Source organism: Cervus elaphus, chromosome X (genome assembly GCF_910594005.1).
Source record: "Cervus elaphus chromosome X, mCerEla1.1, whole genome shotgun sequence".
In the NCBI taxonomy this organism is placed as follows: Eukaryota; Metazoa; Chordata; class Mammalia; order Artiodactyla; family Cervidae; genus Cervus; species Cervus elaphus.
In genome coordinates, this window is record NC_057848.1 from 146,277,368 (window position 1) to 146,304,813 (window position 27,446).

General features: G+C 40.1%; 1 protein-coding gene across 1 annotated transcript in view; it reads right to left on the bottom strand.

Annotated features, from left to right (window-relative positions):
* IL1RAPL1 (interleukin 1 receptor accessory protein like 1) overlaps positions 1–27,446 on the bottom strand; it is a 1,418,929-nt gene that overhangs the window by 575,705 nt on the left and 815,778 nt on the right. Inside the window, exon 4 of the mRNA XM_043896687.1 lies at positions 3,618–3,804. Within this exon, the coding sequence (XP_043752622.1) occupies positions 3,618–3,804 (187 nt within the window). The remainder of the gene's footprint in view (positions 1–3,617; positions 3,805–27,446) is intronic.

Consider the following 27,446-nt stretch of genomic DNA (forward strand, 5'->3'; position numbering starts at 1 on the left):
TAGAAAAAAACTATGGAGAAAAATGCTTTAATTCAATATTTTAAATCTTTTAATGTCACATTTAGAAATAATTTGATCTTTTCATAGCATATATATTCTGCAATCCATGGAGGAAATGGTCATCATTTTTATGCAAGATCTTCATAGTTCCATAATACCAATTTTCATTGTTAATACCAAATTATGGTCTCTGATTTAAGTTTTGGATTATTATGATGTTGGCTCAGGAGATTTCTGTTTTTGAGAAATAGAAGTCCATTTTCTCTAGCCAGATTAGAAATCAATGGAATGAGGATAAAATAGCTTTAAACCTTTTAATACTATCCAGAAGTCATATCTTTTTAAAAATTTATTGGCAAATCAAATCTACACAGATCATTGTTTTGATTATGTATCTCAATGCCTGTGTGTAATTGGGGCACAATTTGGCTATTTCAGTGCAAACTACACATTTAATATCCTCATATTAGTTGTATAAACTGTGAATTATGCACTAAATGTTTGCCATATATGTTCCCTTGGCTGTGGAAAAATAATATGAAGACTTCTTTAAATTTCAGATATACTGCATCTTCACCCATCACTTCACTAGTTATGGTCTATCTAGCTTAAGGTCACAATGACGGGGAGATGGTGGAAACATGACTAAAGGACCAATATGAGGCTAGTCATTTAAAAAACTGAGTGTAAGACTCTGTGTGGTGGATGTGTGTGTGCACGTGTGTGTAGTCTCTAATATTTCAGCAAATTCTGAGCTACTATTTGCAAAAAAATGAGAAAAAGTGCATAACTCTCAAGATCAACTTCTTACGTGTGCAAGTGTGTGCTCAGTTGTGTAAGACTCTTTGCAACCCCATGGACTGTAGCCTGCCAGGCTCTTCTGCCCATGGAATTTTCCAGGCAAGACTACTGGAGTGGATTGCCATTTCCTGCTCCAGGATGAACTTCTTAGCAAACAACAAAGAAATTGCATATCTAGGAGTTAAATGTACACATGAAAAAATATTTGTAATTGAAGACTTCGGGTCAAACTCTCCTAATACCCTTTCTTTTTGAGGAAATCATCAGGGCTTGCTTAGAATCTTCCTATGGAAAGCAAGCAAACTCCAGAAAATCAGGGTTAGAAATAGTCATACAATTAAGACACATAAAATACAAAGCTCATATGCACAGAAACAGAAAGAGTGGGGCTAATTTTAAGGCTATTTAACATTGTCCAAGACAGAAATCCAAGGGAAAAGTAGAAGACTATTTCAACAGTTCCCTTGATGTTCTGAATCCTCCTTCATTGTTTATAATCAAGAATGAAAGTAAGTCATTCAGAGAAGGGCATTGCTAATATTGGAAAACCCCTTTAAAGATTACTAAAGTTGTATCAGTTTTCATTCCAATTCCAAAAAAGGGCAATGTCAAAGAATGCTCAAACTAGCGCACAATTGCACTCATCTCACACGCTAGCAAAGTAATGCTGAAAATTCTCCAAGACAGGCTTCAACAGTACATGAACCATGAACTTCCAGATATTCAAGCTGGTTTTAGAAAAAGCAGAGGAACCACAGATCAAATTGCCAACATCCACTGGATCATCGAAAAAGCAAGAGAGTTACAGAAAAACATCTATTTCTGCTTTATTGACTATGACAAAGCCTTTGACTGTGTGGCTCACAATAAACTGTGGAAGATACTGAAAGAGATGGGAATACCAGACCACCTGACCTGCCTCTTGAGAAACCTGTATGCAGGTCAGGAAGCAACAGTTAGAACTGGACATGGAGCAACAGACTGGTTCCAAATAGGAAAAGGAGTACATCAAGGCTGTATATTGTCACCCTGCTTATTTAACTTATATGCAGAGTACGTCATGAGAAATGCTGGGCTGGAAGAAGCACAAGCTGGAAACAAGACTGCCGGGAGAAATATCAATAACCTCAGAAATGCAGACGACACCACCCTTATGGCAGAAAGTGAAGAACTGAAGAGCCTCTTGATGAAAGTGAAAGAGGAGAGTGAAAAAGTTGGCTTAAAGCTCAACATTCAGAAAACTAAGATCATGGCATCTGATCCCATCACTTTATGGCAAATAGATGGAGAAGCAGTGGAAACAGTGGCTGACTATTTTTTTTTGGGTTCCAAAATCACTGCAGATGGAGATTGCAGCCATGAAATTAAAAGACACTTACTCCTTGGAAGGAAAGTTATGACCAACCTAGACAGCATATTAAAAAGCAGAGACATTACTTTGTCAACAAAGGTCCATCTAGTCAAGGCTATGGTTTTTCCAGTGGTCATGTATGGATGTGAGATTTGGACTATAAAGAAAGCTGAGCGCCAAAGAATTGATGCTTTTGCACTGTGATGTTGGAGAAGACTCTTGAGAGTCCCTTGGACTGCAAGGAGATCCAACCAGTCCATCCTAAAGGAGATCAGTCCTGGGTGTTCATTGGAGGGACTGATGTTGAAGCTGAAACTCCAACACTTTGGCCACCTGATGCGAAGAGCTGACTCATTTGAAAAGACCCTGATGCTGGGAAAGATTGAGGATAGGAGGAGAAGGGGCCGACAGAGGATGAGATGGTTGGATGGCATCACCGACTCAATGGACATGAGTTTGGGTGAACTCTGGGAGTTGTTGATGGACAGGGAGGCCTGGCGTGCTGCAGTTCATGGGGTCGCAAACAGTCAGACACAACTGAGCAACTGAACTGAACTGAACTGAAAGATGTATTTCCTGTTTCATTTCTAACAAGTCTGGAAATCAAAAGCTATCAGTCCTAAGGACTCACATTCTTTATACTGATATTTGTGAATCTAGTTATTAAAAGATCCAGCTTCCTACATTCCTATTTCCAGTTAGTTGGACAAAACAAAGTTTATACTAGGAATCTTTAAACCATGGATAAAATATTCCAGAAAAATGGTCACAGCCTGTATACTGTATTTTCTTGAGTATGTTCAATAATAAAACTATCATTTATGACATAAATTAGTTAAAGAATATGTTCAAATCCTGAAGTTCACTCAATGATGTGACAGTAAGAACAGCATCTGATTATTCTGTTTAAGGCTAAATTTTCTATTGGTTTTTGAAAAAAAAAAGTTAATCTAGCACTTTTTTAATAATGTTATACATTTTCATCAGGTTTTCAAAAATATGTATACTTTTTATGAAAAGGATTAGAATATGCACAAAGGTACTTCCATTAAACAGAATATTTCAATAAAACTGGCATACAATTTTATCACAGAAGCAAGTCAATCCTTTCTCTGCTGTGTGCGGATATTTTGGACTGCTTATACGAGTGCTTTGAAATGAATGCTTTGACATATTTCAGTTCTTGAAATTATCAACACAGATTATAATAGAATTGAAATGATTATCAGCATAAATTATATCTAAACATTCACACAATAGCTTACTACAGTGGACTACCATATAAATATTGACTAGGATTTTCAAAATCACTGGTTTAAAAACTTACAATGACCAGCACAACTTGCTATAGTATTTTATAAAGGCAGAACTGAACTACAGAACACCCATTAATTTTTTTTAACCAACTTGCCCTATAAGATACACATGAATCTATTTATGAGCAATAAAATCATTTAGTCCATACCTTATACCACAGTATTTCAGGTTCTCTGCTTGGTAGCAAAAAGTCTTCTATGTCACGGCAGGCAATTTCCTTGCTTTTGCTAAGTTCAGCTTTATCAAAGTACTTCATCTTGGAATTGTAGCAGAGTCCAGTGTCATTTTCGCCTACTGTCAGTGAGATGGATACTTTCATACAGTAAGTGGAGTTTCTGTAACAAAGCAGAATAAATATGGTGGCCTGGTGTGAACAAATAGCAACCCATGCCAAGGGAGTGCATCTACTTCAGTCAAAAAGGGAAAGAAGGATAAAAACTCTATTGATTAATTAATGTATGGTATCATGGCTTATTCCACAGGGCTCTTATCTGTCGGCTAAACAATGCTTGGTTCCGTTAAACCATTTATGTATTTTTCATATGCTGGGAAGAAAGTTTTATAATATATACAGGTTTGGTTTGAAAAAATGTTCAATAGAGATTTTTGTTATCTAGAAAAAGAAAAGTAATAAAAGAAGATTTAGGTCAAGAAAGAAATCAAGTTTGGGTATAATTATGCTAAAATCAGTAAACTCATACTCAGCCATAAATACAAATGAAATAATGCCATTTACAGCGACATGGATGAACCTAGAGATTGTCCTACTGGGTAAAGTAAGTCAGACAAAGAAAGACAAATACCATATGGTATCACTTGTATGTGTAACCTAAAAAAATAATAGTAAAAATTAAGTTATTTACAAAACAGAAATAGAGTCACAGTTATAGAAAACAAGCTTATGGTTACCAAAGGGGGATAAATTGGGAGACTGGGATTAACATATTCACACTATTATATATAAAATAGATAACTAATGAGGACTTAACAGAGAGCACAAGGAACTCTACTCAATACTCTGTACTGATCTTTATGGGAAAAGGATCTAAAAAAGAGTGGATACATGTATATGTATAACTGATTCACTTTGCTATATAGCAGGACCTAAGACAACATTGTAACTCAACTATATTCCAATAAAAATTGTTGTTGTTAGTCATTCAGTCATGTCTGACTCTTTTGAGACCCTATGGACTGTAGACCACCAGGCTCCTCTGTCCATGGGATTTTCCAGGCAAGAATACTGGAGTGGGCTGCCATTTCCTCCTCCAGGGGATCTTCCCCACCCAGGGATAGAATCCAAGTCTCCTGCTTTGCAGTTGGGTTCTTTAATGCTGAGCCACCAGGGAATCAGGCATTCATTGGTCACCAGGGAAATAATTCAGACTGCATGAGATACAGTTACATACCCTCATGATAAAAATAAACTAACACATACTATTTGTAAGTTTGTGTTTACTCATCTATCACCCTAAGTTTTTCAGATAAAATGTTTTAAAGAAATACACTTCGTATTTTAGTTTAATCACACTTTTCCCTGCTTTATCTACAAGGAACTTTATACTTTCATTTTGTTAGGTAGTTAGAATAGGAAAAAGGAGTCCAGAATGGTGGTGGTTAAAAGATAAGGAAGGGAAAAGCCCATGAAAATAGAACAAAGGATGCTCTGAGAACCTGAGTGAGGACCTCAGGTAGAACAAACAGCACTCCTGGCTAGCCCAATTTACATAGGGAAGGCCCACGGGGAGGAGAAAAAAACATATAAAAAGAGGAACCAAAATTGGGCCAGAGGCCTCTCTTCTCTTCCTGTCTTTTGGGTAGGCATGCCCTCAAGGCAAGCATGCCTTGAGGATGTATTTTCCTTAAATAAAAATTAATTAAAAATTAAATTGGTAAACCGAACAAAGAAATAGGAAAATGTAACTGATCTATTAAACATAATGAAAGGACAGGAATAAGGCTGCTCAAGTCACAAAGTACTTACTGGTTGTCTGCTAAGAGGGGACGTTTTCAATGACTATGGGCAGTAAACAGTCCTGGATAAAAGTTTTGCTCAGTTACAATCTATCTTCACAGACTCATACCCACTTGGACTGCAGTCCAGGTTGTGAGACAGGAGAAACATACTGATATATTATGTAAGGACAACCCCATTCTGATAGACAAATTCTACAGAATCAATTGATTAAATCAGCACATCAATTTATTCTTTGCTGGATCCGAGATTAGGTTTATAATGGAATACATGAGAATAGAAACTGTGTTCAGAGATCTCTTTGAAAAAGTCGGACCAAAGGAAGTTTTCTTGTAAACTGCACAATTTCTGTTTGCTAATTTAGCCTCTGGACAGTCAATGAACACTGATAATGTGTCAGTCATTGTGCCAGGCAGTGAGAATAAAGAGAAGAATTGGACATCAGACTTAAGGCTTTCTTAAGAGAACTCTTTTGGTAAGTGCTTGATGGCATATATATGTACATGGCCATCAAAGTTCTGGACTTGAGTCTTACTGTTATATTTACAACTTGAGGCAACTCACCAAGTACCTCTGAAACTCTCAAGTAGTGTGCAGAGACAACACTTTTCCAAGTATTGAATGTGATACTAAATGAAAACCTGTTTGGCCTGTCCTGGGCATTCAACCAGGAGAAGGTAATGGCTACCCACTCCAGTATTCTTGCTTGGAGAATTCCATGGACAGAGGTACCTGGCGGAAGTCCATGGGGTCATAAAGAGTTGAACACGACTGAGTGATTAACACACACACGGGTGTTCAGTGCTGTTGATTCCTCTCTACTTTGCATTGACATACATGGACCACAACCCCCAAGTCCTCCCCCTTATTCAGTCAAGATGCTTTGTTGTTTAAGCAGAAACTTGATTTAGATTCCTGCTTTTCTTTCTTCTCATGCTAATAATGACACAATGAGAATGACCAGAAAATAGCCAGATGTGTTGTGGTATAATAGAGAACATATTTGGTATTTTTCCTGGCACAGATCTGCTAAAACTCTTACAATTTCTTGAGTGATTTTTCCTGAGTATTATTCATAAGGGGTCCCTTTTGACCACATCTGGGTTTGTGCTAACAGCTGACTTTGAGTGGAACTCCTAGATAGACCAAGAGATCAGAGTTAGACCTTTCAGCCCCACCCACTGACAGGCAGGGGACAGGCATTGGAGACTGAGCTCTTTAAAAACTCTTCAAACAAAAGGCTTGGTGAGCTTCAGCTTTGGTGAACACAAGGCGGTGCCGGGTCGGTGGCAGCTCTGGGCCTCTTCTCTCACCCCTTGCCCTACACGCCACTTTCATCTGGCTGTTCATTTGTATCTTTGGAAATACACTTTGCAATAAATCAGCAATAGTAATAAACCTGACTTTCTGAGTTCTGTGACCCATTCTAGCAAATGACAGAATCTGAGGGCGTTCCACAAACCTCTGATTGACAGCTGATCAGTCAGAAGTGTAGGTAATTTGTGGACTTGCAACGGGCCTCTCGCAGGCCTAGCCCTTAACCTGTGAGATCTGCCACTAAGTCCAGGAAGATATTGCCAGAACTGAACTGAATGGTAAGACATCCAGCTGGTTGAAGAATGATCTCATGTGGGCAAAACCCCACGCATCTGGTGTGAGAAGTGTTGAGAGTAAAGGAGCAAAACAGGTTACCATTACTGTTAGTTATTCAGCTTTATCTTGGGTAGCAGAGAAAACTTCCACAAAAAATCAGAATTTAGATTTCTCTAGCTTCATATAATATGTAGTCTACAAGTATATCTACAATACTTAATACGTGAAACCATTAGCTGTTAAACAATCAGTAGCCTGAAAAACGTCCTCAGAGAAGGCGCTCAGGGATTTTTCTAGAATGATGAGACATATTCCCTGTTCCAATCCCTCACAATCTAGAAATGATAGACAAGTAAACAGTTGAACTTCAACGTGCTAAATCCTACAAAGGTAGCAGGTACCACCACAGGAGTGCCAAAGAAAGAAATAAGAAGACTTGATAAATTGTCATATATGATTATCTTAAAGTATGAATAATTTAGAGTATTAGTAATTTTAAGAAAGGCTATTTCAAGGAATACTATGCACAAAGGCTTGAAGGCATGGAACAACTTGGCATGCTTGAAGAAATGCAAATAATTTGCTGTGACTGAATTATAAGGTAGTGATAAAGAACAGTAGGGATTGGAACTAGAGATGTGTGCAGAAGCCAGGTTGAAAGTCCTGTAAAGTCACCATAAAGACTTTGGACTTTATGCTGGGAAATAATGACATTTGGATTTTGGAAAGATTTTTCTGATTGTAGTGAGAAAAATGAATTGAACCGGACTGGAAGGAGGACTAAGTACAGTGAGACAAATTAGGAAGCAATTGTATTTACTCAGGAAAAAAAAATGGCAATTCCAACAAAGGCAATGTCCATTGAGATAAAAAGGAGGGATCATGTTTAAAATATATTTAAGATAGAGAATCAATGTGATAGTGAGGGAGCAAAGGAAAGAGAGACATACTAGATGATAAAGAAGTATTCTCAGATGAGTATATGAAAGGTAGAGTCAATCTTTCAGCATGGAAGATATTGAAAAAGAAAAAGCTTTGAGAGCAGAGAAAGTATGTTAAATTTTAGCTTGAGCTTCACACCCAAGAGGGAAAAAAATCCTCTTTGGGTCTGCCAGCAATATTGCTCATGCATTATTTATTGCTTTCATTCCAGTACAGACTAAAGCATGCTCTTCTCAGGCTCCTTTTAAGATAATTCTTTTTAAGAAAAAATAATTTACTAAATTATTAACTATTTTAGGATGCATTCAACTGTCTTAAAACATTTGAGGTTTAGAAACATACTGATATTTGTAGAACATGTTAGAATTCTTAAAGAACAGACTTTTCTAAGAAGTAAATCAGTGAATTCTAATTTTGAACCTTCCACATTAATCTTTTAAATTCAAGAGTCTTAGGTCTTCTTTCTCCTCAGACTTACATTGTTGTCGGTTTTCCCACATCTCCTTGTATCAAATACAAGGCCGTTGGGTCAACAGTAAAATCACTAAAGCCCAACTGCAGAGGTTCGGATTCCAGCCCAATCACTCATTACTTTTGAAAATAGGGAAAGTTACTTCACTTTAGGCTTCCATTTCATCATCTATACAAGGAGGAAACAGTACTAAAAACCTCATAGGCTGCTGTGAGAATCAAGCGTGTTAAAACATGGTCTTGTTATAAAGCCAGTGTGGGCCTCAGTCATGTCCGACTCTTTGCTACCCCATGGACTGCAGCCCGCCAGACTCCTGGGTCCATGAGATTTCCCAGGCAAGAATACTGGAGTGGGTAGCCATTCCCTTCTCCAGGGGATCTTCCTGACCCAGGGATCGAACCTGGGTCTTCTGCATTGCGGGCCGATTCTTTATGGTCTGAGCCACCAGGGAAGCCTTAAAATACAGTTTCAGGCTTTTAGTGAGTATTAGAGCTTATTATCAGTACTGGATTTTCTTTTCCTACTTCCTTTATATTTCTATTTTGCAGTAGGGCTAAACAGTGTTTGTTTAGAAGGTAGGTTAGATAGATAGTATCACCATGATGATGCCTTCAGTTCCTTGGTGTTTAATTAGTGTGAAGCACAAGAATGCAGATAAGTCCTTCTGTTGTCATCTGGGATATGTGGTTGGGCTAGACAAGAATGAGGAAAGTTCATAAAAATAAAACTCCTCACCTCAGTCACCCTGTCTTGCTCTATTATAAATGAAACTGAACCCTAATTTTCAGAAAGTGGCTCCAGATGAACACACTTAGATATTCTTATTTTCCTGTCTTTTATTCCCTAGGTTTGTGAGGTGATTGCTGATTTACTACTGTCTGGTAATGTCTGAAATTCCAGACTCCCCAGGATAGCACTATTTTCAAATTACTTGCAATGTTTTAATACTTGTTTACTGTTTCTGTTCATCAGGAGGTGGTTTAAAAAGCTAAAAATAAAGCAGCATCCAATGAATGCTACAGTCCTATTTACTGAGAAGAGCTAACAGGAAGCAAGCAACTTGTGACACATTAATAAACATACGACCCCCCGAGGGGAATGACACATTCTCAAAGTAAAGAGTCCCATCCGTCATCATTAGATTTGCAGTATGACTGCTATGGCACTGTGGCTCACTGTAGTCAGGGAAATACGGTGGGATGGGGTAAATGGGAAAACAGTGCTCAGCCAGGATGGACAGTACAAATCATGAGCACATATCTACTCAGCTTCCATTGTTTTATCAGACGAGCTGCAATCTGGGCAAAAATTAAATCATGACTACTGGTTCCAATGTTTGTCAAATGGGTAGAGAGACAGGATATTACATGTATGTGGGCAAAATGGTTGTTCATAATTGAGAGTTAATACTCATCATTTTGGGTGAAGAAATATTGATGTGAAATTTTGTTAAAACCTACTTTGTTCAAGCAAGGGCAACCCTGCAGGATACACCAGTGCACAAAATGTACTGTACAAACAACACAGAGTTACTTCTTTCAACCTCCTGAGGTTACAGCAAAGGGACCCAAAAAAGGGTCCCAAAAAAGGGACCAAAAAAAAAGTAAGTCAATGATTTGTCTTAGTTCTACTAACTGGTGACAGAAATGGGATTGGAATTCATATCTCCTAACTTCTAATTCATTGGTCTCTTCTGTACACTATACTGAAGATAAGTAGTGCTGGGTTAGCGCACATAAACTATATATACATAATTTAAAACTAAAGAAAACTACCTACTCTTAGCCCCAATTTTATATTATTTTACATTCTAGAATAGATGCCTTGGGAGAAAGGCAGAAGGAACTTTAACTTGAGTTTCTTTGAAAAGTTAGGTCCTTAAAACTCCCAAACATCTCAAAAGGAATAAAAGAGGAGCAAGCAGCAGAATTAAAGAAATATCATGGTTTCATAACCTTTTTCTACTATATACTTTCTACATGTATATACATACTTGTAAGAGGAACAGTTTTGGAAAGGACTGACTTAGGGCCATGTTTTATAAGGGAGAAAGAAAGCTGGCCTAAATCCAGAGCAACTACTAGGGATTAACAAACATTTCTGGACATAATCAAGAAGTCAATCTATAACACAGAAAATAGAATGAAAATACTTCCTGTAAGTACAGTTTCTGGAAGTCAGTACAGTGTACTGAAGTTCTCCACAGGTTCCTTAGCTGTGTGCTACTTTGAAACAGCAAAAGATTCTGAATTGGCATGCAAGGAAGCGACCAGAGATTTTTAAATCTTTCTTTCAAAGGATGACAGTATTACACAGCTACAGATCGAGGTGTGGAAATCTGGGTAGTGCAGGCAGGAGGTAAGAAAGAAAAATATACGTGGGAAGAGAAATTTTGTATAGTACCTGATTAGCTATAGAGTATAATAAAAGTCATGTTATTCCATACCTAAGGGTAGCACAGTTTCAATTATTCTATAATCACACCCCCTATGCATGATAATGCATGGTATTCAGTGTCTCTCTCCACTCCAGCAGAATTACCAGCAACATGATTGTCAAATATGTCCTCTAACGGCGGCGCCACTAAACACTTGACCTGTATATTATGTTAATTTCCTGGTCCCTAGGGGAAATAATAACATTTCCAAAATGTTTGGAAATCTCTTCCCACTTTATGAAGTGCAGAAAAAGATAGGGATTTGATTGCTATTTTTTAAGGATTAAGTTGTTTTAGGCTTCTATGTTTTATATGGTTTAACAGTCTTCTTTTTCAAGTCATAATCTTTCGTACATATTTTTTTTTTTGGTAAAAACAAAAGCAGAGTGTATTTTTGAAGTGCTACAAACATTTGGAGACTGAAAAACAGCACAGAGGGGTGGAAAATCTGAAAGTTCAGTTACTACAGAATGGAGTAGAACTCAACTGCTTCAAAGGTGGCTCCTTAAACTATAGATTCGACTGTAGTCTTTAACCACTCATTGTGAAAACAAATGTTGGGAATCAAAAATGTCAGGGTTAGACTGAGGCAGGAACATCTTACAGTTTGTTAAGGCTTAAATATACATTGATAATTCATTTCTAATTTTAAAGCCTTCCAATTTTTCTATCTGTATGTTTTTTCTATCAGTCCTTCCAGTGATGCCTGAAGCTATGCATGTGGCCCCTCTATCTCATCTTTCTCAGCACACTCTATGCTTACAGTGACTGAGGAGAAATGTGAAATTTGTTTGCATTAGGTTTTCTTTTCAGAAGAGCTCTGGAGGACCTATTGATTTAACTGTGGTTGAAATCAGCCCTTGTAAAAGGACAAGAGTAAGAACACGGAGCAATTGATAAGACCTGAAAGTACCAGCTTAGTACCTTCTTGTTTGAAATTCTTTTTTTCTAAATGTAACTGGTAAGTTGACCTTCATCTACAATCTTATGCTAACTATACATTTAAAACAATTATATCCCTCTTTTTCGATGGAAAGCAAATAACATAATCTTATCATGTTAATCTTTCTAGCCTGGTATTCCTGGAATATTAGATGTGAAGAGGACTTGTATGAAATTCTAGTCTAGTATTTCTCCCCCTGAGTTATTACTGGGGCAGGAGAACTTTGAAACTTCATCATTACAGACCCCAAGGTCTCCCTCTAGACCTCTTCTGAAGAAAAAGAGACAGATTTAAAACAGACATACACACATACAAAACATGTCACCAAAGGAAACCAAGGCTCAGGAAGCATGCTCAGGGTCATGTAAATTTTACATTTCTTCAGAGAAGCTATGACTGACCTCCTCTATCACTATCCAGCTTATCTCTGTTTATTTTCTTCATAATAATCACAATTTGTAATTACCTGCTTTCCCTTATTTTGCTGGCCTCTTCTGTTAATAGATATTCTTCTCATAATAGGTAAATTAAGAGAGTTAGCTCTATGCTGGCTGAATTCTTAAAGGCATATATTTTTCAAAATTCACACAAGATAATCTTAACCATTTGCAAGTGTACAGTGAAGCATCATTTAGCACATTTATAATGTTGTGCAGCCATCACCTCTATCTTGTTCCAAGGCATTTTCATCACTCCAGAATGAAACTCAGAGCCATTAGCAATCACCCTCCATTTCTCCATCCCTCTGGCCCCCGACGGCCACTAATCAGATTTCTGTCCTTATGGATTTGCTTAGTTGGAATATTTCATATAAAAGAAATCATACAACATGTGGACTTTTGTGTCTGAGACTTTTTCTTTCACTTAGCATCATGTGTTCAAGGCTCATTCACATTGTGATATGTATCTGTAACTCATTCCTTTTCTTTTTGGCTGAACAATAGCCTATTGTATGGATATATCATATTTAGTTTCCTGCTTCCATATTTTGATGATTAAAAATTGTGCTGCTGTGAACATTCATCTACAAGTATTTGTTTGCATGTCTTCTTGGGATTCCCAGGTGGCGCAGTGGTAAAGAATCTGCCTGCCAATGCAGGAAACACAAGAGACTCAGATTCCATCCCTGGGTGGTGAAGATTTCCCTGGAGGATGGCATGGTAACCCACTCCAGTATTCCTGCCTGGAAAAGTCCATGCACAGAGGAGACTGACGTGCTACAGTCCATGGGGTCACAAAGAGTTGGACCCGACTTAGCGCGCATGCATTACATACTTCTTGCAATACTTTTGCGTGCATATCTAGGAGTGGAAATGTTGAGTCCTGTGGTTATTCTATGCTTAAGTTTTGAATGATTTAGGGACTTAAAAAATCTCTTAAACTCTTTCAGCTTTTCTGAACACTCCAGTTTCTCCTGACATATGGGGAATAATACATTATAAGAATTTGTTCAGTGATGGCTGATTTAGAATAAGGACTTAAGAAGCCTAATGATATCCCTGAATGTCTTGTACAGTGCCAGGCATATAATAGGCACTCTGAATAACATTTGTTAAATGAATGAATGAACTATTAGTTCATGGCTACAAAGTTCTGATTTACACTGCTTTTTGCTTAAGCCCTCTAAACAATCCTCACCTATATCCCAACATACTTTTGGGTTGGCCAAAAAGTTCATTTGGGTTTTTCCATAAGCTGGTACAGAAAAAAGTGATCGAACTTTTTGCCAATCCAATACTTTTTGCCGCCTTTCTCTGTATGCTTCTTTGACATAGCACATGTCAAGAATGTGGATGTGCCATGAAAATGTCTCTTGCAAGCCAGGCAAAAATTACAACACAGCTGTAAAGATTTCCTGGCAATGAACCCTAGCCTGGTTAATCTCCTCCCACCATGCCTACAACAGACCTTTTTAGCATAGTAGACTTCCTTGATTTGAAAGATAAGGGAAAGATGAGAGAAGGGGAGCATAAATGCTTGAGCCACATTTGGGTCAGTTGCAAATCACTTTTTTTCTCTCCAAGCATCACACAGGGAGGTTTTTCTAAAGTGACTCTAATAACTCTTGTACTATTAAATCTTGCTCCTAGACTGCTGTGGAAAAGAGGTGATTTAGGATTCACACACTCGGCTAGTCCTGCACCCCACCCCTCATTTTATGATGAAAATTCCAGGGAAAATTCCAATAGAGTAAAACAAAATCTATACTGATCTTTAAAGAAGACAGAGAACTACCAGAGTCTGTTGAAATTTTACCCATGTACAAATAGATTTTTCAGAGTTAGCCTAATGTTTTGAAATTTAAAGCCATACTTTCCCCCTACTGTATGTAAAGCAAATTTGGACAATGTTACCAAATAGTTGCTATAATCAGTGATTTTTTTTTTACTAATACTTCTCTAAGTATTTTCTGAATATAATAATGGTCATATGCTTTATTTATTTTCACTTTCCAGGTCAAAATTTCCTGACAATAGCTTGGCTTTCCTTGACTTCAAGATAAAAATACAAGTGATAAGTAAAATTAACTGTGAAAATGGTAGATAAACTTAATTATAATGGGCATTTATATCATATATTTAACTACATGTAAAACACAAAAACTGAATCTGTTCCATGTTCCAGGTGCATATTTCCAGACTCTGGAGGCTGGTGTTATTTTGAAGACACAATGTTTATCAAAATGCACAGTCAAGAGTTTAATGTGAAGAGTGACTTTGAACTTAGCATATTTATAAAGTGGCTCAACTTCTACATACACAAAGAAGACAGAACAGTGTATCTGTATCTGGGAAAACTACTCCTCACTCAAGAAAGGTTTGAGGGAAATGGATCTGGAACTAGAATTACTTTCTGAAGAAGGGACTGCAGGGACCTCCCTGAATTTACCTGTTCACAGCACCAACTTAGTGCTCCAATTTGAAGGTAACAAGTGAGATCTTGCTTGCTTTTTCATCACTTTCTAATGTCGCATTTTCAAGTGTTTTACTTCCTTTTCTCTTGTTATGGTTTGAGGTAGTTTCATTCTATGTAAATTTTGGTATATTGCCTCTTAAACTTTTCATAGCAAAGGCAGGCCATTTCATAGAAACAAAACCAAACCATTAAGCCCAGTAGGAGACACTCAACATAATACAGGAATGAATACATTAACTATCATTTACTACAAGAGCTAATTAAATATCACTTATTGAACATTTAAAATTCATTCACTCAGTCAACATTTATTGAATGAAGACTATGTACTTGGTCCAACTGGGGAAAAAGCAGTGAATAAGTGTTTGGTCCTATGGCACTTATATTCTACTGAGAGAAAATGGTAGGGTAAAGAACATTGTAAAAAAAACTTTATGAAATACTAATTCACACCCATTAGGATATCTATTTTTTTTAAAGGAAAACAAGTTTGGCGAAGATATGGAGAAGTTGGAATGCTTGTGCATTGCTAGTGGGAATGGAAAATGGTACAGCTGTGTGGAAAACCAGTTTGGCAGTTCTTCAAAAAGTTAAACACAGAATTACCATATGATCCAGCAATTTCACTCCTAGTCATATACCTAAAAGAACTGAAAGCAGAGACATAAACAGATACTTGTACAATAATGTTCATAACAGCATTACTCATGACAGCCAAAAAGTGCAAATGTCCACCAAAAGATGAAGAAATAAGCAAAGCATGGTATAGACATACAGTAGGATCTTACTTAGACTTTAAAAGAATGAAATTCTGATACATGTTACAACATGGATGAAGCCTGAAAACATTATGTTAAGTGAAATAAATCAAGACACAAAAGGACAAATATCCTATGACTCCATTTACATAATGTACACAGGATAGGCAAACTGCTAGAGATAAGGCTGGGGAGAGAGGAAGGAATGGGGGATTACTGTTTAATGGATACAGAGTTTCTATTTGGGATGATGAAAAATATCTAGAAATAGACAGTGGTGATGATTGAGCAACAACATGAATGTAATTAATGTCACTAAATTGTACAACTAACAATGGTCAAAATGGTAAATTATATGTTAAGTGCATTTTACCACAATAAAAATTTAAATTTTACACTTTATATGGGAAAAAATATGATATGTGAATTATATCTCAACAAAGCTATTATTTTTAAAAAATCTTCATATGCATTACCACGTTTAATCTCCCTGTATATAATCTCATTTATCCCTTTCACTTCAAATACCACCTCTATGTTTTTGTCTCCCATATGCATATCTCTAGCTCTGACCTCTATCTAAAATTTAGATTTATATGCCCGGTTGCTTATCATACTTAACTGAAATTAAAAAATTAGTTTCGATCTAATATGGCTCATAAATAAATCCTTACTTCTACCCTCAAATCTGTTCTTACCCTAGTCTCCCCTCTATCACTGATAAACACAACATTTACCTAGTTGCTCAAGCAAAATAACTAGAAATCCCTTGAAATGTTAGTTTTATCCCAGTGGAACTAGTGTGATGCCAGTGTTGTTGTTTAGTCACTAAGTCATATCTGACTTTTTGCAACCCCATGGACTGTAGCCCACCAGGCTCCTCTGTCCATGGGATTCTCCAGGCAAGAATACTGGATGGGTTGCCATTTCCTTCTCCAGGGGACCTTTCCCACTCAGGGATCGAACCTGTGTCTCCTCAGATTCTTTACCACTGAGCCACCAGGGAAGCTTGTAATGCAAATGAGGGGTGCCAATAACTCAAAAATTAAGGTCAATATTACCTCAATGCAATATTGAATAAAACAAAATTAATACCAAAAAATCCATGAAAACAATGAAGGCTTATAATTCTTTAGTATACCACTCTATATTATATTTATCCTGTCAATGATCACTAATTTATATTTTTCCTGACTTTATTTTTATTTTCTCTTCCACAAGAAAGTGAGTCTTATCCGTCTTGCTTACCACTTTGTCCCGTAAATACGTTCCCCATGTCCCAGGCTCTCATGCCAACTGACTTCCAGGTTGGAGTTTTTCAAGAGAGGATGTGTTGTTTCAGCTTCTGGGTCTGATAACACCAATTCCTTCCTCTCTTCTTCCCTTCATATATAGGGGTGGTTGCTAATCCCTGGATTGCCTATGTCCCACCATTTCAGCACTTCTCACATATTTATAATCCATTTCCCACATTAAATTATCCCTACTGAACTGCTTATAATGAACTTGCTTTAACTGACTAGATCTTGGCTAATATAGTAGTTTAGGAAACAAATACATGAGTGTTTAATCTACATTACACATAAATTGCTAAAAGTCACCCAGGAGGTAAAAGAAAGAGGTAAGCAAATTATATATTTGCAAGTATTACATATAACACCTCTAAACGTGGCCCATTTAATAAATAAGGGTGCTTTTGCATTTTCCTATCTATGAGGAAATCCTTTCCTTTGTATATCTAAAACAAAGGGGCGGGGGACAGAATTAAACTGTGAGTTAATTTAATTTAAAAGCAGAATTAGATATTTTTTGAGAAGAGACTTTTTTACTCTGTATAATTTATGCACATTTCACAGTTGGTTTCTTTTCAATACTTTTTAGGCAATTTTAGTATTAATTCCAGTCAACTGCAATTTTTACATTTTTCTGACCTGAAAAAAGAGCCATTAATCTGAATCACCTACAATTCCCTAAAAGAACAAATGGTTTAAATATCAGAAATTTAATAATGTTACTTGGTGAAAATAGGCCATTTTCAGGGAAAAGAAAATGAGCTAATGATTTATATTTCCTTATAAATATAAACATGGTTAGAATGTGACAACTGTACTATGGATTCTTGTCAACAAAGAAGGTAGGAATAAAATACACTCAGGTTGGCAGAATGCAATGTCATGGAGTGATATTAGAGATACGATTAAAAGTGTTAAAAACAAAATATAAGTGGGTTGCATCTTTATCAAAATGTGATAATGAATACTAAAGAAGAGGACATTTGCGAGGGCAGAGGAATCCACTAACAAGCTGTTGTGATCATGGATAAATAACTTGTCCTTCCCTGAACTTCAGTTAACTGATCATAAATTTGGGAGGATACTTAACCTTACAGAGTTGTTGTGAGAAGTAAACAACATCCTGATATAAAAGCACTTTGTAATGAGCAAACTGTTACATAGTATGTCTTATTGCTGTTACCATTTTCTGCTCTGGAGGTTTAACCTCTTAGACTGTCAACCTTACTGTATCTCTTTGAATTTTCACACTGTAGGCCTAGTGGTGTTCCACATCCCCTTCATTATTCATAGTATTTTCACCACTGGTTAAACAGGGAATTTATATCAAGGTTTCCTCTTTTTAAAAGCTTAATCTCCTTTCCAGCAGCACTTCGTAAAAGAGATAAATCATATAGTTCTTTATATTTAATCTCCTTATCCTACTGCATATATAACCATCTTCCACTGCTGTTCTTCAGATTCAACTTTTCATTTTTATAGAAAGGCTCATTATGAACAGAACACCCTTTCCAGGAGTGAAGTCTCATGCATTTTGAAACTCAGTTAAACTCATCTCATATCATTGCCATAAAGAACTGCCGTTGATGGGAAGGCAACCCTAGATGCAGCAGCAGGGAGAGAAAGGAAGGAAGGAAGGAAGAAAACACCATGAATGAGGGCTTCTTATTAGCTGTGCTCTGCTGGTTTTAGATGGATGAATCACCAAGGAGATTCTAGAACTGGATAGTTGAATATTTTCAGATGTCAACTTAGAACAGACATTTTGAAATTCAGTATTCAACAGTATGGGTTATATGAAAAACATTTATCCCAAGCCAGAGGAAAGATGGAGACTATGTAACAGTTACAGGAGACTATGTAACAGTATGCTGTCAAAATACATTTCTATCAATACTATAAGATTATTTCTCATGTTCTTCTTACAATGAAACAACTGTTATAAAGTACTAAAAATAGCTCTATTGTATACATGATTTCCAATCACAAAATCAGTTTTTTTCCTTAAAAGTCCATTATGATAATAGCAAGAAAACAAAGGGAGAGAGAACTCTTATGGAAGGGAAGGATTCAACCATGTTATATTCAGCCTTATCAGGATGCAGGGTTTTCCCAAATAATTTCTCATACATACATGAAGAGTATCATAATGATTAACCAGATATCTTTTCCTTGAGTGCTTTCTCAAAGCTATAATCTATGCAACAGCATTGTAATCATTCCCACTCTCAAAACCCTTCTGTTCACTAGTCTATTAAATACAATGGTAATTGACCAACTTGGTGACTAATTTACAAAAGCTATTACATTACTTCTGGCTTCTTGTATTCTTTACTAACATGGATTTATTTGGAATCCAAATTGTACAAAATATCGTGGCATAATTTGACTGTGCAGTTACTGGAGTTTTTATTTACCATTTATTATGTCAATAAAGTATAAAGCAAATGGCAACCCACTCCAGGATTCTTGCCTGGAAAATCCCATGGATGCAGGAGCCTGGTAGGCTATAGTCCCTGGGGTCGCAAAGAGTCAGACACAACTGAGCGACTTCACTTCACTTCACTTCATGTCAATAATGTATAAAGCACACAAGATGAACAAATTATTACTTTGAATTGTGGCTCTGGGTATGTTAGTTTGTCATTTGTTGAATAAAAGTCTACAAGAAGGTTTACATCCTTTCCCCAAATTCCAAAATAGTATTATTGATAATATCATTATGCATGTAATATTTACTTGATCCACTGGTGCAATACTGAGAGATTTTACAAAGAGATATTGCATGTTCATGTGCATGTGTGTGTCCTCTATATCTACCTATGACTTACCTCTTTCCCTTCACTAATAAAAATCTTTCAGTGGGAGTGTTAACTACTTTCCTCACTTTCTCAACGCAGGCTCATCTCTTTTCCTACCATCGTCTGAATTTTCTCCCCAATATTTCTCAGAAAATACTGTTACTAGGACTATCAGTAACCTGATTTTCAACTGTTATCTGGCTAGAGCCTATTACAATTTAATTTTATTTATGTCTATTTATCTTGAGTTTTTATTATTTTCCTAGTTTTCCTTTTGTGTCTTGGTTCATTCTCTCATTTCCCCTTAAATACAGAATTTCCCTGGGCTTTTGTCCATGTTATTCATTTCCCCTTGAGTACTATAATGTTACTGAGTGATATTCAGGATGAAATATTGCTGCCCCCACTGATGGATCACATTTATGTGCTAGTGGTATACAAAGTAATCAGGTAAATGCTGCACTTTTTTTAAAAAATTGAAAAGTCAATTTTTAATGAGTACATGCCAGTGGTGAAAAAAATCCCCACTGATGAGCCCCAGATACCCTGAAGCCAATCCTCAGGGCAAATCCTATTACTAGGTTCTTTGTTATCCACAGGAATTGGACCAATTAACACCCTCAACAAAAATGTTTGAGAGTACCAGTCTTCTCATACCATTAACTAACATGGGAAGCTATGAATTGCTTTCATCTCTGGTAATCTAATAGGTAAAAACATGGTCTTTTATTTATTTTTGTCTTAACTTGCAATTTTATTGTGAGGTTGAATATTTTTCATATACTTAAATAGCATTTGTATCCCTTATTTTGTGAACTGTCATCTTGATTTTTTTTTCTACTGGATTAATGGTCTTATTTTTATTAATTTTTAGGAGATTTCTGAGGTCAAACTCTGAGATAGGAAACACTGAGATATGATTTGAGACCAGGTATATTAGAGTGCTGGTTACTGGGAAATCAGAAGAAAGGAGTACAGAAAAAGTATAGCACCAGAGGTGGTTATCCCTTCTTACGAAGAGTAAGGTACCTTTAAGAGGAAACATGTCCTTCAAAGACTGAGGGGGAAAAAGGAACTAACAGAACATAAAGGACTTGAATGAATGAATGAAGACTGTGACTAAGAATCAGAAGAAATAAGACTTGTAAAAAATGTACAATTTGTTGAAAAATATCACCACAACAACCAACATTAATAATAATAAAATCAATGTATCATAATGACAGAAAAAGAAGGTGACCTTAAATTACAAAATCAAAATAAGCCATGCAATCCTCTAACCTACCCACTTCAAAGTGTCTTCTATTGCTGGTTCAGGAGGAAAAAAAAAGTAAACAATGAGAATTAATTCAGCAGATAAAACTGCAGAACACATATGCAAACATACACATCCATATTTGCACAAAGCCGAGGAAAAATTTAACTTGACACTCCAACAGGAATCATATACTTAAATAAGCATTGCAGAATTGGAATCATAAACTTTTTTTTAAACTTTAAAGACAAAAAAACAAACAACATGAAGTATGAAACAGGAGCTAATCAAACTTAGTAGAAACAGAATAAATAAAGACTGAATTACAAAGTACCTATGATAGGCAGAATTTCTAAAATGGCAAGTGAAAATAAAGTAAAATAAAATAAAATGGCAAGTGAAAGATGGTCTACTTGAATTCTCAGAACATGTGAAAATAATGAGTTAACACTCCTGTCATTATAGTACATTAAATGGCACCATGACTTAAAATAGGGAGTATTACCCTGGATTATACACATGGTCCCTTAAAAGCATAGAATTTTCTCCAGGTGGTGGCAGAAGAGGAAGTCAGAGGTGCATGAAGCAGAAAAAGTATTCAATATGTCATCACTGGCTTGAGGATGGAGGAAGGCACTTGCAAAGAATGTGATCAACTTTTAGGAGCTGGGAGTGGCCCCTGACAGAAATCAGAAAAAAAAAAAGGAACCTTAATCCTAATCCTATAACCACAAGAATCTGAATTTGGCCAACTACTTGAATGAGCTTACAGGTGGTTTCTTCCCCAGATCCTCCAGTTAAGAGCCTAGCACAGGTAAATTTGATTTTGGATTTATGAGACCCTGATGCTGAAGCTGAAACTCCAATACTTTGGCCACCTCATGTGAAGAGTTGACTCATTGGAAAAGACCCTGATGCTGGGAGGGATTGGGGGCAGGGGGAGAAGGGGATGACAGAGCATGAGATGGCTGGATGGCGTCACCGACTAGATGGACATGAGTTTGAGTGAACTCCGGGAGTTGGTGATGGACAGGGAGGCCTGGCGTGCTGCGATTCATGGGGTCGCAAAGAGTCGGACACGACTGAGCGACTGAACTCAACTGAACTGAACTGAAACTGAGACTTCTCTGTGTTCTGACTTGCAGAACTATGAGGAAACAAACAAACAAACAAAACAGGTGTGTTCATGGCATGGACCACCAAGTTCATGGCAATTTGTCACGGCAGCAATATGGAGTTCCCTAGGGAGAAGAGGTATAACCACAATTAACAAAGGGTCATCAAGGATACCCTAAAAGATCTAAAGGATAGAAAAGAAAGAAGGAAATAAAGTTTTAGAAAGAACATGATAGAAAAGGCAGGAAGAGATTATCCAATGTACTTATAACTGAAATCCTTAAAGCGGAAAAAAGCAAATCAAAGAAACAGAAGAAAGACTCTAAGACAATAATTCTAGATAACTTTGCTGAAATAAAAGCTGTGAATTTGCATATTAAAAAAAGAATGACACTGCATCAGTTCCTAGAAAAATAAAAAGTGTTTTTTGCGATCACCTTGAAAAGCCGCACAGACTGGATACGGATGTCTGGCTCAACTCGCCAGTAGGAAGCACAGGCAGGAGAACCGGAAGTGCAGTTCAATAGCCAGTCCATCGCCGCCACGGAGGCCAGCAGACTGCAGAGGCTATTGAGGAGCACATCGGCGGACGGAAGTCCCTGTGTCCCTCACATTAACGACTTCCGGCTGCGCCTGAGGAGAGGACGAAAAGGTGAGGCCAGGCCTAGCACAAACGCCATAACCCCTATAGATATAAATATTTTCAGAAACTCACAAGAATTTTGTGTAGCACTTCCTTGGCGTACTAACGTTAGGCTGGTGGTCCCACTGTGAAGTTCGGGAGGGGAGGTTTGTAGACCTACACATTGATATTAAAGACGATTTTCACTAAGTTCGTCAGGACACTTCCATTTTCTCTTCTTTTCGGACCCCGCTCTCTTACTACAATGGAACAATCTCTAGAGAGAGCTTTGGATCTTGCAGAATCTGTCATTGCAAATGCCCAACAAAGACCTCCGAAAAGGAAAAACTCATCAAGTGGGGAGATGTCTCTCTATGAAAAACTTTATGACATTTATGTAGAAGAAAGTGAAAAAGAGCCTAAGGTTGCAGAGGAAGTAAGAAGCAACGTGAACCTATTAGAGAAGCTCCTTAGGAGAGAATCGTTGCCCTGTTTGGTGGTCAACCTGTATCCAGGAAAGCAGGGCTATTCGCTCATGCTCAAGGGGGAAAATGGATCATTTATAGAGAGCATTAGACTGCATTATGAAGAAGGGGAATTGCTAGAATACTTAGATGCTCAAGAATTACCTCCTGTTATGATGGATCTCCTGGAGAAGTCTCCGGTTAATGTCTTTCATCAGGGGTGTGTCATAGTGGAAATACGGGACTACAGGCAGTCCAGTGAAGGGGAGCCTCCGAGTTACCAAAGCAGACATGTTCTCTTACGTCCCACCATGCAGACGTTAGCCTGCGATGTAGAGGCCATAGCCAGTGACAACCAGAACTGGACTGAGGAGGACAAACTTTTGCTTGAGAGCCAACTGATCTTAGCTACAGCCGAACCACTGTGTTTAGACCCTTCTGTATCAGTAGCTTGCACTGAAAACAGACTGCTCTATAACAGACAAAAACTGAACACTGTTCCCATGAAAAGGAATTTGAAGAGATTTTCTACAGCCTCTCTGAATCGGCAGCAGGACTTGTCTCCCTATACACTTCCTCCTGAGCTAACAGCCCTGACTTCTTTCACAAAAATACAAGAAACTAAAAAAGATGAGCAGTATGACCTCAAAACTTTGAAAGCAGGCAATTGTGTAGATATGTGGAAACAGAGACCCTGTGATTTGGCTGTGCCTTCTGAAGTGGATATGGAGAAATATACTATGCCTTTAAAATATGAAGACTTAGAACCAACAGTCTGGCCAACTTATGAGGTAGGAGAAGATTCTATATTTGGATATGAAGACAGCAGTCATTCCCAGGCAACAAAGCAGATGCTCATGCATCCGTTTAATGATCCTCTTATCTCTGGAAAAGAAAGTTCCCGTGAAAAAAAAAGAAAAGTCAGATATGAGAGACAGATGCCTCCCCACCATTCCTTCACAGATGACCATCCCAGTAGTTTTCTGTCCAGGCCAGAGACTGATGATGTGAGGGTGGTCAGTCCATCTGAGGAATCATCCCAGAATAGCGCCCAATGTCCAGTGCAGATGTCACACAGCTCTGGTCACTCGGCTGATCTCAGGCCACCTTCTCCAGGGAAAGAACTAGAACAGCCAAAGATTGGGTCAGTTCAGTCTTCCGATGACTCAGCTGGTTTCAGGCAACCTTTTCCAGGGAAAGAGCCAGAACAGCCTAAGAATGGGTCAGTTCAGTCTTCAGTGCTGGACAAGGGAGCCAAACATCCTCCTTCACCCATCAGACTTCCCTTGAACCCAGGAGAGAGCTCCTGGGGTGACAATTTCACTTCACAGCAGGCAAGCAGCTCTCATAAATTTCCATCTCCTGCTTCTGCTCCTAAGCTACCAAGTCTTTCCCAGAAATCATCTATGGAGGTGAGTCAAGTTAGCTCACTTCCTGCCATGGCACTGTCCACTGTGGGCTCATCACAAAGGACTGAAGCTTCAGCCACATCCTTTGGTCTGAATATCACCAAAGAGGTGCACCCTGGTGGAGGAGACCAGGCCTTAGGAAGTGGCTCTAAGCCAGTGCAGGACTCTGCTACAGTTCCTGCAGGAATCAAGCCTGGCCCCCTGCCTACAGGGATCAAGCTTAGCCTCCTGCCCACTGGGATTAATCTGGGTTCCCTGCCCATTAGGCTTATGCCCAGCCCCCTGCCCACAGGGATCAAGCTGGAGCTCCTGCCCACAGGCATCAAGTCCAGACTCTTGTCCACAGGTATCAATCTTGGTACTCTGCCCACAGGGATGAAGCCTGGACCCCTGCCCACAGAGATGAAGCTTGACCACCAACCAACAGGGGTCAAGTCTGGCCCCCAGCCCATAGGGATCAAGCCTGGCCTACAACCCATAAAGATCAAGTCTGGCCCCCAGCCCAGAAGGATCAAGCCTAGACCCCTGCCCACAGGGATCAGGCTGGAGCCCCTGCCCACAGGGATGAAGCCTGACCACCAACCAACAGGGGTCAAGCCTGGCCCCCTGCCCATAGTGATCAAGCCTGGCCCCCAGCCCATAGGGATGAAGCCTGGCCCCCAGCCCATAGGGATGAAGCCTGACCACCAACCAACAGGGGTCAAGCCTGGCCCCCTGCCCATAGTGATCAAGCCTGGCCCCCAGCCCATAGGGATGAAGCCTGGCCCCCAGCCCATAGGGATGAAGCCTGGCCCCCTGCCCACAGGGATGAAGCCTGACCACCAACCAACAGGGGTCAAGCTTGGCCCCCTGCCCATAGTGATCAAGCCTGGCCCCCAGCCCACAGGGATGAAGCCTAGCCCCCTGCCCACAGGGATGAAGCCTGACCACCAACCAACAGGGGTCAAGCCTGGCCCCCTGCCCATAGTGATCAAGCCTGGCCCCCAGCCCATAGGGATGAAGCCTGGCCCCCTGCCCACAGGGATCAAGCCTGGCCCCCAGCCCATAGGGATGAAGCCTGGCCCCCTGCCCACAGGGATGAAGCCTGACCACCAACCAACAGGGGTCAAGCCTGGCCCCCTGCCCATAGTGATCAAGCCTGGCCCCCAGCCCATAGGGATGAAGCCTGGCCCCCAGCCCACAGGGATGAAGCCTGGCCCCCTGCCCACAGGGATGAAGCCTGACCACCAACCAACAGGGGTCAAGCCTGGCCCCCTGCCCATAGTGATCAAGCCTGGCCCCCAGCCCATAGTGATCAAGCCTGGCCCCCTGCCCACAGGGATCAAGCCTGGCCCCCTGCCCATAGGGATCAAGCCTGGAACCCTGCCCACAGGGATGAAGCTTGACCACCAGCCAACAGGGATCAAGCCTGGCCTCCAGCCCATAGCAATGAAACCTGAACCCCTGCCCACAGGGATGAAGCTTGACTATCAAGCAACAGGAATCAAGCCTGGCCTCCAGCCCATAGTGATCAAGCCTGGCCCCCTGCCCACAGGGATGAAGCCTGGAACCCTGCCCACAGGGATAAAGCTTGACTACCAAAAAACAGGGATCAAGTCTGGCCCCCAGCCCATAGGGATCAGGCCTGGCCCCCAGCCCATAGCCATGAAACCTGAACCCCTGCCCACAGGGATGAAGCTTGACTACCAAGCAACAGAGATCAAACCTGGCCCCCAGCCCACAGGGATCAGGCCTGGCCTCCAGCCCATAGGGATCAAGCCTGGCTCCTTGCCCACAAGGATCGAGCCTGGAACCCTGCCCACAGGGATGAAACTTGACCACCAACCAACCAAGATCAAGCCTGGCCCCCAGCCCATAGGGATCAAGTCTGGCCTCCAGCCCATAAGGATCAAGCCTGGCCCCCAGCTCAGAGAGATCAAGCCTCGCCCCCTGCCCACAGGGACCAAGTTTGAATACCAACCAGCAGGGATCAAGCCTGGCCTCCAGCCCATAGGGATCAAGCCCAGGCTCCTGCCCAGGGAGATCAAGCCCAAGCTCCTGCCCATGGGGATCAAGCCTGTGCTTCTGTCTACAGGGATCCAGCCAGACACCCTGCTCGCAGGGATCTCGCCCAGCCCCCTGCCCACAGGGATCTTGTCTGACCCCCTGCCTGCAGGGATCAAGCCAGACACCCTGCCCGCAGGGATCAGGCCTGGCCCCATGCCCACAGGGATCAGGCCCAGGGTACTGTCCCCAGGGATCCAGCCAGACACCCTGCCCACAGGGATCCAGCCAGACACCCAGCTCACAGGAATCCAGCCAGACACCCTGCCCACAGGGATCAAGCCAGACACCCAGCTCACAGGAATCCAGCCAGACACCCTGCCCACAGGGATCAAGACAGACACCCAGCTCACAGGAATCCAGCCAGACACCTTGCCCACAGGGATCAAGCCGGACACCCAGCTCACAGGAATCCAGCCAGACACCTTGCCCACAGGGATCAAGCCAGATACCCAGCTCACAGGAATCCAACCAGACACCCTGCCCACAGGGATCAAGCCAGACACCCAGCTCACAGGAATCCAGCCAGATACCCTGCCCACAGGGATTGTGCCTGGGCTTCTGTCCACAGGGATTCAGCCAGACACCCTGCCCACAGGAATCCAGCCAGACACCCTGCCCACAGGGATCAAGCCAGACACCCAGCTCACAGGAATCCAGCCAGACACCTTGCCCACAGGGATCAAGACAGACACCCAGCTCACAGGAATCCAGATTGTGCCTGGGCTTCTGTCCACAGGGATTCAGCTGGATACCCTGCCCACAGGAATCCAGCCAGACACCCTGCCCACAGGGATCGAGCCAGACACCCTGCCCACAGGGATCCAGCCAGACAACCAGCCCACAGGGATCCAGCCAGACAGCCAGCCCACAGGGATCCAGCCAGACAACCAGCCTACAGGCATCCAGCCGGACATCCAGCCCTCAGGCATCCAGCCG